The sequence below is a fragment of the Cetorhinus maximus genome, chromosome 6 (assembly GCF_964194155.1).
Source record: "Cetorhinus maximus chromosome 6, sCetMax3.hap1.1, whole genome shotgun sequence".
Taxonomy (NCBI): domain Eukaryota; kingdom Metazoa; phylum Chordata; class Chondrichthyes; order Lamniformes; family Cetorhinidae; genus Cetorhinus; species Cetorhinus maximus.
This window is the reverse complement of record NC_135884.1, coordinates 128,789,793-128,808,729: the sequence shown is the minus strand read 5'-3', so window position 1 is coordinate 128,808,729 and position 18,937 is coordinate 128,789,793. Positions and strand designations below refer to the sequence as shown.

The 18,937-nt window shown below is 43.8% G+C and overlaps 1 protein-coding gene across 1 annotated transcript in view; it reads right to left on the bottom strand.

Moving 5' to 3' along the window:
- LOC144681427 (polycystin-1-like protein 2) overlaps window positions 1–18,937 on the bottom strand; it is a 56,481-nt gene that overhangs the window by 10,030 nt on the left and 27,514 nt on the right. Inside the window, exons 11-13 of the mRNA XM_078543018.1 lie at window positions 7,455–7,617; window positions 6,350–6,560; window positions 3,280–3,296 (exon numbers count right to left, since the gene is read on the bottom strand). Of these exons, the coding sequence (XP_078399144.1) occupies window positions 3,280–3,296; window positions 6,350–6,560; window positions 7,455–7,617 (391 nt within the window). The remainder of the gene's footprint in view (window positions 1–3,279; window positions 3,297–6,349; window positions 6,561–7,454; window positions 7,618–18,937) is intronic.

Genomic DNA, 18,937 nt, shown 5'->3' with positions numbered 1-18,937 from the left:
ACGAAAGAGCGCAGTGCTCCCTGAGACTAAGTGCTGTCTCAGGGAGATTAGTGACAGGTTAAAAAACTTAAAAAATAGAAAAATAAAAATATTATTAACATGTGCCCCTCATACGACAATGTCATACGAGATGGGTTATGTTAATAAAAACGACATAAACTTTATTAAACTTTTAAAAAACGGACATGAAACCTCATCCCGTCAGTGGATGAGGTCTCATGTATTATCAGGAGCCCGCTGGGGCTCCTGGCCTGCCCACCAGCCTTAAGGTTGGACGGGCAGGTCTTTAATTATCTTAATTACCCTGTCAATGGCCTTAATTGGCCATTGACAGGTCGGCGGGCGGACAGCTGATTTCGCTGTCCACCCGCCATCCTAAAAAGTTAAAGAGACCGGGATTACGTCGGGGGTTCCTCCCGACCTCATTCCGCGTCATTTTCCCGTCGGCGAGCGGGCCCTGCCCCCAAATTGCCGACGGGAAAATTCTGGCCACTGTTGTTACAGCCTTGGGTTGCACTTTTGTACTGTTAGATATTGGACAGAATGACCACACTTCTAAATGTAAATTGCTCAGACTGCACATGGGAGGGACTAGCAAAGGTGTAATCAGGAGAATAACTATAAGGCAAGACCCTAAACGTTTAACGATTACCCACGTGGATTTACCTCCCCACTGCACCAATGTCTATAAAGATTGACTGTGCGAGTTAATCCTTGATAATAATGTAATTTATAAAACACAAATATACCTGATGCCAGCTGGAAAGTCGCTTCATTAACGTGCTGATGATCTACTTTCCTCAGAAACAAAGCAATAAAGGCAGCAGCACATAAAGCCTTCAAAACAGAAGGTATAACAGATGGAATGAGATCAATAGTTTGTTTTGAAATGAGATCAAAAATGAATGAGATCAAAACATTTGTTTTGAAATACAGTCGCTAAATATTTTCAGCTGCTTAAATAATTTAGCATTTTATTTTTGAAACTAACCATTACAAATTTTCTGAATTGAAGAGACCATTTTCCTTCTTTTCACAGCATCACAAAAATAGAATTAGCTATTATTTGAAACATATATTATACTGTGAAGTCCATCTGACATCTCTGAAATTATCAATTTGGAGATTACAAACATAGGTCAGGCCCTTAAAAAATGTTCCTGTGGCATCTGAATGGGCACTGTCACTTCTGAAATCTAGCAGGTAAACCGCTGTTGTAATCATTTATAAATATGTAAAACATTGGCAGAATTTGTGTTGGAACTGTATAATTCACACTTTAAAATATCACTGTGTTGTTTACATGTGATAGCTGTCAATATTCTGTTTTATTGCTCAGAACAAAGGTCCTCCTTTCGAAATGCATTGGCTTTGATGTTTGAAGGGTCTCCATTGTGTTCACCTTTCCCTGCTATTGAAGCTTTATGAGCCCTCTCAGCTATACAGCTGTGGAACAGTAACCTGCGCTACATCAATCACCGATTGTCTCTGCTTCTTGCTGGCATCTTTACAATAACTTACTTGAGACTTGAAAAGTGAAGAACACAAAGAGCCTGGTCCTAACTCATTGCGCACGTCAAACTGCTGTTCCAGCAAGGCTTCAAATAAACTACTTTTCACAGCTTATTATCCGTGACTCATATACGGTATATATTATTCATTATAAAGCATTTACTATTGGTGGTCCATATGTTTTGGCCCCATCACCACTGCTGAGCTGACGGATGGGAATTCAGTACTAATAGTCCATACATTACCTTTATTGGCTGCAGAATAAACACACTTTGGAACAATGCTGTTGCCATGGAGATTAGCCACTTGATAGACTTGTCTTTACCATATGATAGTCCATACAATATGGTGAAGAAGGCAGATGTAGCGCTTGTTACAATCACCAGAAACCAAGCAATGTACACAAACCACCAAGGTAGCCCATTAAAGCATCGCTGCCTAATCTTGTCCTGCTGGGTGTGAGGAAGAGTTGACACTCTGTTCAATCCCATGGAAACCCCTGTAATATTTCTGTCCAAAAAATTATTTTAATAAAAATGAGATTGCATTTTTACTTTGTTCAGTAATTAAGACATTGCAAATGTAAAAAGTCAATGATACTATACTTTATAAGCAGCATTTCTGATATCCAGGTATGATTTCTTTCATGAATTTGGGTGAAAAATGATCAGCTGAAATCAGCTGTAAGGAAGTAGATTACTTTTGGATTAAAAGTAAAATCAAGTGCTTTAATAGGAGGATATGAACTGGAGTAAGTCATTCAGCTTCTCTAGCCTGATCCACCATTTAATTAGATTATGAATGATTAGTACCTCAACTTCATCTTAAACCCAATTTAGCTTCATATAGACACATAGGACAGGATTTTCCCGTCGCCGAGTGGGGGGCGGGGCCCGTTCGCCAACACCGTAAAATGATGCACGGTGACGTCGGGTAGGACTCCCGACGTCACCGTGCCCTATTTAAATATTCAGGTAGGCGGGGACTCAGCAAATTCAGCTGCGCGCCCGCCGACCTGTCAATGGCCAATTGAGGCCATTGACAGAGTCATTTAAGTAATTTATGGACCTGCCCGTCCAAGTTTAAGGTTGACGGGCAGGCCAGGAGCCCTGGTGGACATCAGAAAAAGCATGAAACCTCATCCACGGGCAGGATGATGTTTCATGTAGGTTTTACAAAATTTAATTAAAGTGTTTTTAAAAGTTTCAGGACATGTCCCAACTCATGTGACAGTGTCACATGAAGGGACATGTTAGGGAATTTTTTTTTTCTATTTTTAATATTTTTTATTGTGGAGCCGATCTCCCTGAGGCAGCATTTTGCCTCAGGAAGATGAGTGAGCTCTTTCGTGCACATGCGTGAAAGAGTGTACTCTCAGGTTTGGGGAACCCCCCCCCCCCACCCCCGCCCGCACAGGGAGCGCATAGCACTTCCGTGTGGACATCACACTGGGTGGGCCTTAATTGGCCCCCCTACGTAAATCGCGGCACGCTCTTCAACTTCCCTCCAATGGGGGGAGAATTCTGCCCATAGAATGAATCATAGAATGGTTACATCACAAAAGGAAGCCATTCAGCCACCTGTGTCCATGCCGACTCTTTGCAAGAGAAACTCAGCTAGTCCAACCCTCTTGACTTTTAACCTTAGCCCCGGAAATGTTTTCTCTTCAGTTAGTTATCCAACTCCCTTTTGAAAGCCATGTTTGAATCTGGCTCCACAACACTCTTAGGCATTGCATTCCAGACCCTAACCTTCTGATACACTTACCTGACAAGATCTGAAAACTTTGAATTTAATTAGCAAATCAATATTAGAACAAAAAAAGTAAACAAAATAGACCAGAAATATCTTCACAAAGGAGTTGGTATGCACCTTTAGCAGTATTCTACAAGCCTCCTACCCCATGGAACTTCATTCAGCCTCTGTATATGGAGCAAGCAATGAACAGTACACTCTGGCTCAAAGCTGCTCATCAGTACACAGGGGCAGTAAAGTACACTAGTGCCAATGAAAAAGAAAAGGCAATTGTGTGGGACACCCAGGGTGACAATATGCTGATATTTCTGAGTCTTACCAGGTTTAATAGTAATTTTGGAGTTTGCACTTTGGGTGATATTAATTGGGTTTTAATCCTAAAATCAGGTGCTCGGTAATAAAACCGGTTTTACAAATGTTCCGGAAGAAAGGATTTTTGGAAATCCACTCAATATTCTGCTCATTGCAATTGATTGTAATATAGCCGGTAAAAGATAATTTACACCTTCATATACATTGAGTCATATCCGCTCACAAGCAATCAGACACAAACACATTCTGCTTCAAACTATCTTTCTCCAGTGGCTTAAACAGTATAAAAATCATAATTATTTGAAATAAATAAGGAATAGGATTTTCTAAATTCACAAAAGGAGAAGCCTTGCCATTGGTGAGGAATGTTGTCACAGTGGTTCCTACTCCTCTGCCATATTTTCACTGGAAGTCTAGGTGATTCCCTGTTTAAGTGTGTAAATGGGGTTTCCACCACACTGCTGTCGTAATTACAGCAACTGAAAATCCCAGCCAGCCATTATCCTCAGAAGGATTGGCATTACCTCGAGTCATGTCTGTAGTAGAAGGATCTGGTACCTAAAGGATTAACATGAGACTGAGAACAGAACCACCCACACGGTGATGTAAGAAGGCACATGACCTAGAGCTACAGCCAGTTTAGAGATGAGTAGCAATGTGTAGGGATCTAGTATGGAGTCCCCTCTATACCTATGTAAATCTGTACATAGTTCAGTATTGTTAATAAAGACTTCTTTGTAACTTATATAAAACTACTTTAAGGTTTCCAAGCAGTAGCCTTAAAGCTAGTGACAACAGAATATAGCATGGTAACAGCGGTAGAATCCATCATTGTCATGGCCCATAATTTCTGAGCTCCCCAGTGTCGGATTTGGGGGGGTACCCCAAAGATGCGCTGGGGATCTCTCTGGGAAGTTCCCAGGTAAGGGTTTGCATGGCAATTGCCCAGAAGTGCACACTTCCTCTGGACAACTGCGCTGTGCTGGGAACCATCCAAAAATGTGGTTTAAAATCACAAACTTTGGATGGTTCCCCCAGGGTTATACCAATAGTTACCCAGAAAAAGTTAGAAGAATTAAAACCTCTTCTAACTTCTGAGTAAAAATTGTAAAGACCCAGACCGACCCCATGGGACTCCCCACACCCCTGACCCCACCCCCCCATGGGATGACCCCCACCACCCCCATGGGATGACCCCCACCTCCCGTATCCCGACACTCCCCTCCACCCCCGACCTCCGACACCCCCCACTACCCCCGACCTCCGACATCCCCAGAACTCCGACTCCCACCCATCTCCTTGGGCTTCGAACCCTGCCCCCCCACCACGAACCCCCCAGACCTCACCCCCGATCTTGGACTCCCTTGACCTTAGATCCCTCCCATGACCACGGACGCCTCCCCGGACCAGCAACCCCCCCAACCCCCGACAAGCCCCCCCCGACCCCGACACCCTCCACGGACTTCTGACCCCTCCCTACCCATCCCAGGGCCTCCGACCGGCAACCCCCTCCAACTTGCCACTGGACACCTCCACTCGAAAAATCCTATCCACTTACCTTAGACGTTCACCTTCTCTCTGGCCTGTCAATTTCCCTGGCCCTTTAAACTTATGTTACATATGGCAGCAAGTGCTGTAAAAAAGGGGGTGTGGCCTCCTTGAATATACTGGTGCTACACTTTGCTGGGGCCCGCGAGGAATCTTTCGATGCAGGCCCCAAACAGCTCTGGCGAACAGAAGTGGCAATGTAATTATCAAGACCAGGTAAGTAGATGTTTATTTCTTCTCATTTCTGCAGACCAGCACTTTCCAACACTAGTCGGAGGTCCAGCTCAATAGTCATATTATTACCCTTGAAAGCACCATGATTTCCGCAATCAATCAAAATAATCATGTTTGACAAGAGCTACTTTTGATTGATGAATTACATTTTTGCCATGTGATTATTTCACTGTTGAAGTACACATTGTGTGTCACTCTCCAGATAACATATTTTAGTGTCATAATTTTACAAGAGAAAAAGTAATGTAAGTAATTTTATCCCTTACTTTAACTTTAATAATTTAGACTCCCTCTAGGAGCTGTGATCAAGCAGCTGCCAATTTACTGAAATCTCTCTCAGCAACTAGCCTCTAATTGCTCTTAAGAAGTGCCTGCTTCAACCTTTTCACCACAGGGAATAGCTGAGCAATGGCCTTCAAATGGCAGACTAAGTTATTCATACCTTTGTCTCATCAGCTAAATGTCACAACAGTGCTTTAGATTCCAGAATATCTATGAGTAAGATCACAGGAGATCAACTAATAATAACTATTTCTTTTTGGAGTGATATGAATTGGCAGCTCTAAGAAGTGAAATATCTACTATCTTGCTCCTTGGTGCATACGGAAAGAGTATCAAACAATTGCACTCTCTGTTAGCGATTTTCTGCTAATAACCTTTAATGGATAATGTGATATATTTGCACAAAGTGCCTACCAAGGAGTCCTGCAGAAACATTATCCGTAAGGCCTTTTCTATTAGGAAAGATGCATTTCAAATTATCTAATGATTGTATTTAAATATAATGTCCATTACACCTTACATTTATCCAATATGAATTAATGACGTGCAGTTTTCTGTACTTCTAAAGCATTTCAATTCCCAAGGTCCCAAAATGTGAAGATATAAATATTTATTTTAAAGACATGTTTTCAATTGCGAGCATAGTCATCACAGGATGTCAAGCTTTAAGTTATCACTGCACAAATAACAACATGGCCATCTGTACCTTTCGCAAATTGTATCCTTGAACTGAGGGAAGCTTTGTAGGGAACGCATAATTTTCTGCACCTGATCAACAGCATGTATTTGACTGTAAGGGTTCTGGAATTTGCTTACACCCATCTGATTTAAATTCTCTTCCACTTGTTCTAATAATGTGTATAGGCAGAATTGTCGCTTTTCAAATCTCAGATTCCTCAAATCAGTCATGGGATTTTCTGAAAGAATAAACATAAAACCCCATTTTGTTTGTTGTATAAACTATTTTGATCTGACATTGCTGTTGACACAGAGACTAAATGCTGTCCATTCAGGCACCTTTGAGCCAGGCATTCACTATTGTATCTTTTTGAACTTCTTTGAGTAAATAAACTGCATTAATGAAGCAAAGTATTGCCTTATTACCCAGGAAATAATTTCAACTTGACCTTCCACTCCTTAGTGGCAATGCCAAAATTAAAACTTTGGTCAAGTGGCAAGTAACTTCCTGCAGCACATTGATTACTTGGCTTGACATAAGCAAATTAACTGCAAGGATAAGTGACTGGTAACTTCACAATGGTATGTGGGATTAATTATCCTCTGGCCAGTCATCAATAAGACACGAAAAGAAAAACGAGGAATGGTGAAAATCTAAAATTAAAACAGAAAACCCTAGTCTGGCCAGCTACCAAAAGAATAGATTTAGTTTTAGCCAGAACCCCCTCAGAATTGACCGAAATGCTTTATGTTTCCAACATGTTCTATTTTTATCTGTTTTCTAACTACCACTTATTGGCTGATCAAGAGGAAAGTACAGTATACTGTTTCAACAGGAGAGCGATGACAATTGCTATAACACTCTTCTGTTGTTCTGAAAAATGCATTGGCAAGATAAAAGAGAATATCTGTATTATCACAGGCAAAGTGATATTTAACTCTGAGAAATCAGTCTCTGCTCAGTTGGTTTGAAAATCAGACAAACGTGGATCGATTTTCAGATGAGCTCAGCTGGTCATTATTCCTAAGTAATATCCTAACATATCCAAGTAGAATATCACAGCCGATGTATAAAATACCTAGATATCAGTGAGATTTTTTTAAAAAGAAGTGATTGTCTTTACTGGTTGTACCTCCATTCTCACTCATATTGTGTTGCTCCGTACTAATTTGAAGAATATTGGCCAATAGAACTAAAAGTTGATTGATATCACTGGTATTATTGACCTCTTCTTCTAATGCAGATACACCATTCATTCGTGTCCTGGAAATAAGGCTGATGATCTTCTTAATATCCTGGATGTAAGGTAAGGAACAAAGCATCATTTGGTGGAACACATGTGACATACTAATGGAGATTCGCCTTCTGTACTTCAGCGTAGACAATCGCCTGAATGGAGTAAAGGCAGAAAATCAGCCAGGGATGATCCTGTGCTCCTGATGGCACCCACCTGACTTTATGCCCATTAAATTAAATGGGTGGAAAATCAAGCAATCTCCAATATTGAAACATGATTCTCTCCACCCACTGTCCTCTACGGGCTCTATCCAGCCAGTCCTCCCAGTCCAAGCACAAAAGAAGAAAAACACCTCATTATAGGAAACTTTAAATGGCTTTGACATACACATCATTACTTTTGAGAGGCTCTGTTCCAGGTGCAGTTGTACTAGCTAAGAATGTGTCTGAGTTCTATACAAAAAGCTTGATAGTGACAAAAACGCAAACTATGCTAACTGGCTTTAATAATACACAGCAAATCCACTACAATAGTGGTGGCAGGCACATCTGTTTCCTTAGTTTCATGCAGCCATCCAAAGCTGCCAATGCATCAAGCAAAATCCTAGCTGGAGTATAAAAAGCTGGAGTTCAGAGAATAGTTTGAATGTCATTTGACTTTTCCAACTACTTAATTGAAGATCTTCCAAATATATGTTATTAAATGATTGTACTGTGTACTGAGAAATATCAAACCAAACTGCAGTTCAGATTCTGAATAATTAAGCGCTAGGGGCCAGATTTTTTCGGTTGGAGGCAGGAATCGGAGGCAGATTTGATTCCAAGTAGCAAACCTTCTCCTGATGTGAAACATGAAGAGGCTGCTATTTTCACCAAGTCAGGGAATTAATTGCCTAAGGGGTGGGTCTGCTGCCCAATAAGTCAGCAAGGATGCAGGAACTGCATAGGTCAGTCAAAAAACAGGCCACGTTGTGACTAACTTCGGCAACCATTGCTGTGGCTGCCGTTTGCACACTAACGTTTTAGGACAAATGTTGGCAAAGTTAATATTTCCCACACTTTAGAGGGCAGCTGGAGGTCTGGAACCCAGGACAGGGTAGGCTGGTGACATGTTCTTTAAAATCAGTGAAGATTTACATATGGGGCAGGACACCTCTGCCGTGCTTAGTCTCTTAAATGCTACTTCAAACTGCATCTTCTCATATAAGCTCAGAGTTGACCCTATCCCCGCCTGCATTGAGCTGGTCCGATTCCTGACAGTTGCTAAAATCTGTCCGCCTCACTAAAAATTAGAAAATTTGTCGAGGATAGGCTCTTAATGATCCTAGAGTTTGGTTGGGTGGTTAACAGTGAAGTTGAGTGTCCTGGGATACAGGAAGATATAGACGGTATGGTCAAACGGGCTGATAAGTGGCAGATGGAATTTAACCCTGAAAAGTGTGAGGTGATACATTTTGGAAGGAGTAATTTGACAAGGAAGTATTCAATGAACGGCGTGACACTAGGAAGTTCTGAGGAACAAAGGGACCTTGGCGTGTGTGTCCATAGATCTCTGAAGGTGGAGGGGCATGTTAGTGGGGTGGTGAAAAAGGCAAATGGGACACTTGCCTTTATCAATTAAGGCATAGATTACAAAAGTAGGGAGGTCATGTTGGAGTTGTACAGAACCTTGGTGAGGCCACAGCTGGAGTACTGTGTGCAGTTCTGGTCGCCACATTATAGGAAGGATGTGATTGCACTGGAGAGGGTGCAGAGGAGATTCACCAGGATGTTGCCTGGGATGAAAAATTTAAGTTATGAAGAGAGGTTGGATATACTTGGGCTGTTTTTGTTGGAGCAGAGAATACTGAGGGGCGACCTGATTGAGGTGTACAAGATTATGAGGGGCATGGACAGGGTGGATAGGGAGCAGCTGTTTCCCTTAGTTGAAGGGTCAGTCACTAGGGGACACAAGTTCAAGGTGAGGGGCAGGAGGTTTAGGGGGGATGTGAGGAAAAACTTTTTTACTCAGAGGGTGGTGACAATCTGGAATGCGCTGCCTGGGAAGGTGGTGGAGGCAGGTTACCTCACATCAATTAAAAAAAGTACCTGGATGAGCACTTGGCACGTCATAACATTCAAGGCTATGGGCCAAGTGCTGGTAAATGGGATTAGGTAGGTAGGTCAGGTGTTTCTCACGTGTCGGCGCAGACTCGATGGGCCAAAGGGCCTCTTCTGCACTGTGTAATTCTGTGATTCTGTGATAGAGTGATGTTTAGTACCTAATTAATAGGAGTGAGCTTGTTCAGAAGCCTGCTCCCTCGCCCTTGGGAAAATGGCGGATAGCAGAAGCCCCAGCTGTGTTCCTCGGCGGCCATTTTTTCTATTATCCTGTCACCATTCCTGCTTCATTGGGACTGGGAAAATTTGGCCCAAGTTTTTGGTACTGATTGCCTTTGTACTGGAATATAAGTAGATTAATATTAATCTTTACATAACCTTTGAGAAATATTAGATGGCTATCAATTTGACATTTTAATGTAACATTGTCTGCTGTCCCAAAGATCTCAATAAGGTGAGAAATATCTTTGCTCAAAGGGTTGTAGATCATTGGAATTCTCTGAACCAGTGCGGATGCTCAGTCATTGAAGATAATCAAGACAGGATTTTTGGGTATTGGGGGAATTAAGGGATACGAGGATAGTGTAAAAAGGTAGAGTTGAGGAAGAAGATTGGCCATGATTGTATTGAATGGCAGACCAGACTCAAAGGGCTGAATGTCCTATTCCTTCTATTATTCTCATGTATGTTTATCTGGTGAATGACTGTTCCACAGAAAACAGCAAAGGTTTTTTTTCATTCATTCATGGGATGTGGGCTTCGCTGGCTGGGCCAGCATTTATTGCCTATCTGTAGTTGCCCTTGAGAAGGTGGTGGTGAGCTGCCTTCTTGAATTGCTGCAGTCCATGTGGTGTAGGCACACCTACAGTGCTGTTAGGAAGAGATTTCCAGGATTTTGAACCAGCAACAGTGAAGGAATGGTGATACATTTCCAAGTCAGGTTGGTGCATGACTTGGAGGGGAACTTCCAGGTGGTGGTGTTCACATCTATCTGCTGCCCTTGTCCTTCTAGATGGTAGTGGTCGTGTGTTTGGAAAGTTTGCTGTCTAAGGAGCCTTGGCGAATTCCTGCAGTGCATCTTATAGATGGTACACACTGTTGCTACTGTGTGTCGGTGGTGGAGCGAGTGAATGTTTGTGGACGTGGTGCCAACCAAGCGGGCTGCTTTGTCCTGGATGGTGTCAATATCTAGGTTCAATCCTCATTCTGAGCTGAATTAGCTGATTTAAGAGCTTCCCAGTGCATTGGAAAGATGAAAGTTCATCTGTCCTCCAGTTCTTGATTACTATCCAGTAACTCCAGCTGGAAATATGCATACGGAATATGTTATGTATTCATTGGTTTTCTGTATATCTTGGATGACTAACTTATCTCAGAGCAATGCAGAGATGACTCTAGTTTTAAATCAACAACATGCTTATTTACAACACGTAAAAATATTTCAAAACTCACAGGATTTTCTATACACATGGTCTCAGCCTAGAGCCTCAGGTCTTTTCTGGAATCTTTTCAGTTTTTCTCTTAGCTTTCTAGCTCCACTCACAGGCTTAAGCGACCAAGTATAGTTAACATGGATCAGTTATTAGAATAACATAATCAAAGGGCAATTAGGGAATGGGCAGTAAATGCTGGCCTAGCCAGTGACGCCCCATTCCGCGAAAGAATAATTAAAACAAATCAATCAAATCATTTAAAAATTTAGTTAAGTTTCTAAATTGTCAGATACGTCTGGATGAATTAACCCAATTAACCCTGAGCAGAATGGATCTTTTCAGTCTTTTTCTCTACAGGTAACTGCTTGTGCAACAAGGGGTTTCCTGCAGTTCAAGAATTTAAGGATTTATCAGCAGACTTTCAATGCCACAGCATAGCATGAATTAAAGACTTTGCCTTTTCAAAAGAATGGCCTTAACGATCCAGGCCATTTTGTTGCTGTTTGTTACCTTCCAAGACAAAGTGACTTTGTGATCAGTTTTCAGTCAACCTCTATGTAACGACTGCAAGCATTCTGCCTGTGATGTAAAAACACCATCTGAAACCACCAAGCCTGGGCATAATTGTTTCTGAATTTGGAATTGGTAAAATAAACTTGATAAGGTTTGCTATTTCAAGCACACAAAGGGTTATCTACCTGTAGTTTATGGAGATAAACAAATTCTATTTTTTTTCTTACAAAAAGCTGATGGAAAGACAGTCTGGATGGTTTCTGGGTATCAAGAAAAGAACCTTTTCATTTGAAGAAAAGTAAATTGAGAACCCTATCAGCCAATAACACCACTATTTGGATTTGGGATTGGGATAAATTATATTTTTTAAAATCAGTATAATTTGGTGAGATACCTGTAAATACTAAAATACGATTTCAGGTGAAGAACCAGGAAACATGCATAATCTGTTGCTTTAATTGTACGTACTTACATGCTAATAGCTTAGGAATTCATGGCACTCCTGCATGATCTGTTATTTTAATGTAATTCAATGAGGTGATCTGCAGTTAGGGAATGTGAGTATGAAATCTGGGGAGTATTAATCTAAATTTAAGATAATCAGGGATCACATTTTACGAGCTAGAACAACGGACAACAGAGGCTTTTTTCATCATCAGTATGGAATGGAAACCGAGATTTTTTTAAAAATTGTTGAATTTGCGCAAATCACCCCACTCATGAATGAGACAAAGAAAGAATGGTCAAGAACAATGATGAGATAAGGGAGGAGGAAGATCTTGCCCTGCAGGAAACTGAAAGCTCCAAGAATAGGCTTTAAAATGACTCAAGAAGGAATTGCCCATCTAACCCCTACAAGAACTAAACGAGAAGAAATTGAGAATAATTAAATTGTTTACGCAAGGGAGTTGAATGAGAGTTACATCCTTCACATCACTTGCCCCAATTTAGAATTGCAGCAATAGCTGCGACAAAGACAAAATAATTATTATGCGACCAATCAACTAAACAAACAAACCAAACATGTTAATGCCTAGAATCAAAAGGCTTTCCTTTTTTAAAAAAAAGACAAACGTTGCATTGGACAGTAAGTTTCTCCAAGGAGTTAGAATGATAACTATTGGGATGTGCAAAAGAGAGGAAGTGATTGAGGGTAGGAGATAGGGGGACAAAAAAGTACAAAATTGGGATAAGTCATTATTGTTGTAATCTGGTGTCCAGGTACATTTTAGTGAAGGATTAAGGAAAGTGTAATAGGTTAGTAATTTGATGACTTTCTCTTGGCAATGTTTGTGTCCTTCTCTATGTTTTTTTAAGAGAACTGATTTGGATAGCCTGGATTCTTAGAACATTTTCCATTGAATGTTGGCATTTTCATTACAGAGGAAAGGGCAGGTAGAAGATTTACAACAATGATTTAAATATTTTTGTTATCACTTTAAAGCTTAAGAATGGATCTGGTGGACTCAAGTCTCAATTTAGAAGGTAAACCAGGTTCACCTGTTCTTTGTTTACTGTTATGGCAATCGTAATTGTAATTGTTTCAATAGCTTCGAAAAATGGGATCTCATGAACTCCCTCCTGTAGTTCACAAACATTAACTGGAGAATTAGTGTATATATTTTATTATGTATACAATAAAGTGCTTTTTTAAAAATTCATTCATGGGATATGGGCTTGAGAAGGTGGTGGTGAGCTGTCTTCTTTAACCACTGCAGTCCATGTGGTGTAGGTACACCCACAGTGCTGTTAGGGAGGGAGTTCCAGGATTTTGACCCAGCGACAGTGAAAGAACGGCGATATATTTCCAAGTCAGGTTGGTGAATGACTTGGAGGGGAACTTCCAGGTAGTGATGTTCCCATCTATCTGCTGCCATTGTCCTTCTAGATGGTAGTGGTCGTGGGTTTGGAAGGTGCTGTTAAAGAAGCCTTGGTGAATTCCTGCAGTGCATCTTGTAGATGACACATACTGCTGCTACTGTGCGTCGGTGGTGGAGGGAGTGACTGTTTGTGGATGGGGTGCCAATCAAGTGGGCTGCTTTGTCCTGGATGGTGTCGAGCTTCTTGAGTGTTGTGGAAGCTGCACTCATCCAGGCAAATGGAGAGCATTCCATCACACTCCTGACTTGTGGCTTGTAGGTAGTGGACAGGCTTTGGGCAATCAGGAGGTGAGTTACTTGTCACAGCATTCCTAGCCTCTGACCTGCTCCATTCTCACCAGGGGCTATCGGGAAGCCTTTTTGCATCCCATTGTCAGGATTCAAATGAGCCCCCGACTGGAATTTTCCTCCCGCCAGTCCAACCACTGCGCACGTGACAGGACTTATCTAGATGGAGGCCTGAGGCAGTTGGGGACCCTAGAAGAGTTGGCGGAATCTCACGACAGTGGACCCAGGAACATCATGTAGACCAGAGAATGGGTGGAGCATCAATCAGGCAGACCATCGAGTGGTTGGAGCATCCAGGGCTTGGATTGTGAAGCAGCAGATGGTCAGCATGTGGAATGTAAGTGCAGCGATGGTCTGTGTTGTGGGGATGGGTTCAAGAAGAGTGGGCTGGGTGAGGTTGGGATTGTTAAGGGAAAGAGTGAGGTGCTGCAGGGGTCTTGGAATGGGCACGGTGGTGTCTGATGCGTGAGAGTGGGAAGGGCTGTGATGGAGTGAGGGGCGCTTACTGCGTTGGGGGGGGGAATGCAGGAGAGTGAGGGGAAAATGGGGGGTAGGGAGGGGTCTGTGGTGTCAGCTGCTGAGCCCTGAGGGACAAACTGAGGGAATTGGGGATATGAAGGGATGGCGACGGTCAAAGGAGACAGTGGAATCTGATAGGAAGGGAGGGTGCTGGTTTGGCGATGTCGGGTGAAGGGGTGGCGAGGGTTGTTGGATGATAGACGAAAGGATATGCAGATTTTGGGGGCGGGAAAGGTGAGGGTAGGCATTTCTACAGTGACTGGGGTGGGCTCCTTGGGAGGAGAGGGCATGTGCGCATTAACCTGTAATGGATGGAGGGTAACAGGGGTGGGGGGAGTTCAAGGGTGACTGTGGGGAGGTTCATGATGACACCGGGAGGGTCAACGATTAGTTGGGGGGTGTATTGTGGGTCATAGGAGGATGTTAAAAAGCGTTTGAGTAGGTCTTGAAGATTACTCTCACGATGGCTGCTCAGAACCTCAAGGTGGCGAAATCGAGATGCTGGATGGGAGTTGGGTTATCACGTGGACGGGGCTGCAGGTCAGCTCAGCTGGAAAACTGAAGGGGAATCCCAACACGTAGTCCTTACAATGTAAAAGCGTTTGAACCGATGAGCATGTGAAGGGCAAAGGATCAGCGTGGGTGGGAGGCTTCTCGCATATAGCTCGCGAAGGTCCTGGCAAAAATCTTTGCCTCTCTGTGCACGTGTGACTCTGGAGACATAAACCCAGCCTGGAATGTCCCCCTGAAAAGAGTCGGGGGTGGGGGGGTCAGCGGAGGGAGGCTTAATGACTTAGAATCACAATGAAATCGCATCAGACCTCATTAAAGTGCAAGGGCAGTCTATTAACAAAAGTGTATCAACATTGGACAATGACAGTGCATCCCTGTGCAACCACACCTGAAATCAGAACTTCTTCATCTTTCGTTGCCTGCCATTGCATCGATGTCCAACCCCGACATCCACAGCAGGGGTGGAGGCAGCCTGCTGACCACTATGCCTTGTTATCCTTGATGACTTTGGCGGGCATCCTCTGTGTCCTCGAGGCTGGAGGGCCCCGGCTTATTTTGAGTTGTTATGACCGGTCCTCGGGTGAGGTCCCACCAATTTGTTGTGCTCCTGACTGAGGAGGAATGAGCTGGCTCCCTTTCTTTATTCAACCTCCTCTGTTGGTTGCACCAAGGTTAATTTAAACAGGATCCTTTCCTTTGTGGATACCTTTTCCCAGTTCAAATGTATTTATTTTAAAAGGAGCCAATTTAATCAGACTTTCTTGAGTCAAAGAAAGAGTAAGTTTATTAGCTATTAAAAACCTGATAAAAAAAAATAATAAAAACGCAACACACATACACAGAGATCAGAAATGAGAAGTTGAGTCCAAAAATAAAAGCTAAGCAAAAGATAAATGAATCAGTCTTTGGCTTGTCCATGAGCAGTAGATGGCAAAACATTGCAACCATTAAGTTGGGTGATTCCAGTAGCTGACTTTGGTGGCTGAGCAGTTGGTTTGGAGACACTTGGTTCTGCAGGTTAGCTGAAGGAGTTGTCCTGTTTCCTTTGTGTCTTTGTGGCTTTGTTGACTTGCCTCCAACCACAGAGAGAGCGAGGTAGAGACTTTTACCTGCAAGCTGCAGGGATGTCTACTTGATGTTCTTCTGCTGTGATCCTCACAGCCCACACTAGTACATCAGAACTAGAACACACAGATGAGTTTTGCAGCTGATTTTTTAGCTCCTTTACTTGTGTATTCCTGGAAGGGAAAAACAAACCTCTTTCATCCAGAATCTGCTCTCTTTTGACTCAGGAAATTTCTACATTCTGAGAAATAACTCAACAGGAGATGGTTTCCGCTGAGAAGTGGTAAGCAGTCTCCATTGTCTCTGCAACCACGGGAGATTAAAGTTCAGTCTTTTGCATTGCATCTCTTCCATTCAAGTGTCTCTGTCTGAGGTAGGCTTTGACACATTTTTAGGTGTGAGATTCCATGTTTTCTGGACTAGTCGGTCAAGTATAATCCATATAGGAATTTTCCAGCAAATAGTTACTTTACGTTCTCAGCCAACTTTAGCTTGTATGCCTTTTAAAAAAAACACGTCTTCCTTTAAAAAGTTCAATATGCCTGTAAGTACTTCAGAGCTGTGATCCGCTGTTGTGACAGCATCTCCTACTCTGGTATAGCTGCACCCTCTGCGATCACAGAGGACAAAGCTGATGGGGTCACAGACAAAGGGGATTCCGAACGGCCGCACACCCTCAGAGAGTCCTGAGTGGAGATCCCAGGGATGTCTGCCTGCTGCTCCTCTTCCCTTTGGGTGCCCTAGGGTCCCTCACTGACTCTTTGAGGAGAAGGGGGACCTGAATTTTTTTAATATTTGTTCATGGGGTGTGGGCATTGCTGACTAGGCCAGAATTTATTGCCCATCCCTAATTGCCCTCATTGAGAGGGCATTTTTAAGAGTCAACCACATTGCTGTGGGGCTGGAATCACATGTAGGCCAGATCAGGTAAGAACGGCAGATTTCCTTCCCTAAAGGATGTTAGTGAACCAGATGGGTTTTTACAACAATCAGCAATGGTTTCATGGTCATTGTCAGACTTTTAATTCCGAATTTCTATTGGATTCAAATTTCACCATCCGCCGTGGTGGGATTCAAACCCGGTTCCCCAGAGCATTACCCTGGGTTTCTGGAATACTAGTCCAGTGACAATGCCACTACGCCACCTCCTCCCTTAAGTGGATGGAGGTCGAGGTGCCCTGCTCTCCTCGCACAAAGCCACTGTGAAACTTCGGTCATGGAGACGGCAATGGAATGCAGGTCTGCGCGCATCTCCTGCAGAAAGTAGGCATTCTACTGGGCAAGGGTCTCCATGGTGTCTGCCACCTTCCCCATAGAGACCTCCATGCGCACACATGTTGGTATGGTACCACTTCATCAGACAGCAGGTGGACGGACTCCTCCACCTCATGTGCCACTCTGTTGAATGTCTCTGACATCTCTGCCTGGTGTTCCCTGCCTCTTGCTGCATCTCAAGCATCCTGACTAGGAGCGGTCCCAGAGGCTCGTCATCTGACTCAGACTTTGCCGGCATCTCTTTCCAGCAGTCTTCCGATTGCCAGTGTGCTTGGCTGTCCCTGCCTCCTTCTGCTGTGGAAACATGTCCGCGCGGTGACCACCAGAATGTGAACTAATTCTCGTACCCACTGAGGTATGTGTCTCTGGGCTAGTGGAGGGTGCAGATGACTGCTGTGACAGCTGTGACAGCTGCAATCTCATCTTCGCCCCCATCATCCTCGCTCTTCTGCGGCCTGGAGCTGCTCGTGGGATCAGGTTCAGGGTCTGGCCTCACCCTCTTCTTGCTGGCACCTGCAACTGTGGGAGATTGCATGGGCTGCCTCCAACATGGCACCACGCATGACCCTTAGGTTTCTAGGCAGAGGCATTGAGCATCGTTCCTTACAGGATGGAGGCCGCGTACCTAACTCACCATCTCCACATGGTCAGTCCCGATCCTCCCCTACCAGCTTGCCAGCCTGCACTTCTTATGGTGTGAGATGCCGGAGTTGAGCCATGCCTCTTTTCGTCCTCCCTCACTCATGCTTGATGTGCGCTAACTTGTCCTGCACAAGGCGAGAAGATGGTTTGAGAGCACATGAGATGCAGGTGGCATTCACATGCTGCCAGTCAACAGCAGCGACGCACTGGCTATTGTATGCCATGTGAAAGATGCACTGCAGCTAGTCCAATAGGGTTCTTTGGCAGCACCCTCCAGAGTGGTGAGCTCATGAAGATAGGAGGATAAGGCACGACGAGGCATGGCATCAGCTTTGCTTGCTGGTGCCCTCTATGCCAGACCCCCCCCACTTTCCACAAATGAGCACTCTGCCTGCAGACCACATGGACTGCAGTATGGCTATGAGGCATCAACACATCGTGGTGAGGAGCCCTTTATATATGTTGAGCACAGAATGTGGCCTGCCACTGAGGCCCATGTCCCAGTTCCCACTTTGTGAGGCGAGTTTGAGCAGTAGGGGGTTCACTTACCTTGGCAGCGCGGATGATTTTCCTGCACTATAGGGCTGCGCTCTGATGTATACTGTTTGCACTCACCAGCCTGGCGACTGCCTCCCATGCAGGGTTGATGAGTCAGGTGAGCCTCCTCCTTCCAGCCCTGGGATAGAGGATGTGCCTCCTGTCCTCCACTGCATTCAGCAGTGCTTCTGTGGATGTATCGCTGAATCTTGGTGCCGGTGATGCCTGGAGTCTCCGAGCCATTTCCTGGACCGCAGTCCGACTGGGATAAAGCTGCAGCTGTCCATTCACCTTTTAAGTATGGCGCATGGATATGATGATGGGTCATGTGACTTCCTGACCGCACCCCCCCCCCCATCGCCAACAAGGTTGGGAAACCCCTGGCTGCGTAATTAATGAACCCAGCATCACGCAATTCGGTACAATTTCCCGTCAGGCTCCGCGGAGGGAAGTGCTCTTTCTTCCCACTCCTGCCACCGGATATAGGTCTGGAGCGGAAAATCCAGGCCACAGTCTCCCTCAGTGGAGCCAAACTATAAATCACACTGAATGATATATAAATGAATAATTTGATAAGAGTATTTTTAGGTTTTCTCCTGGAGAACTTACATGGA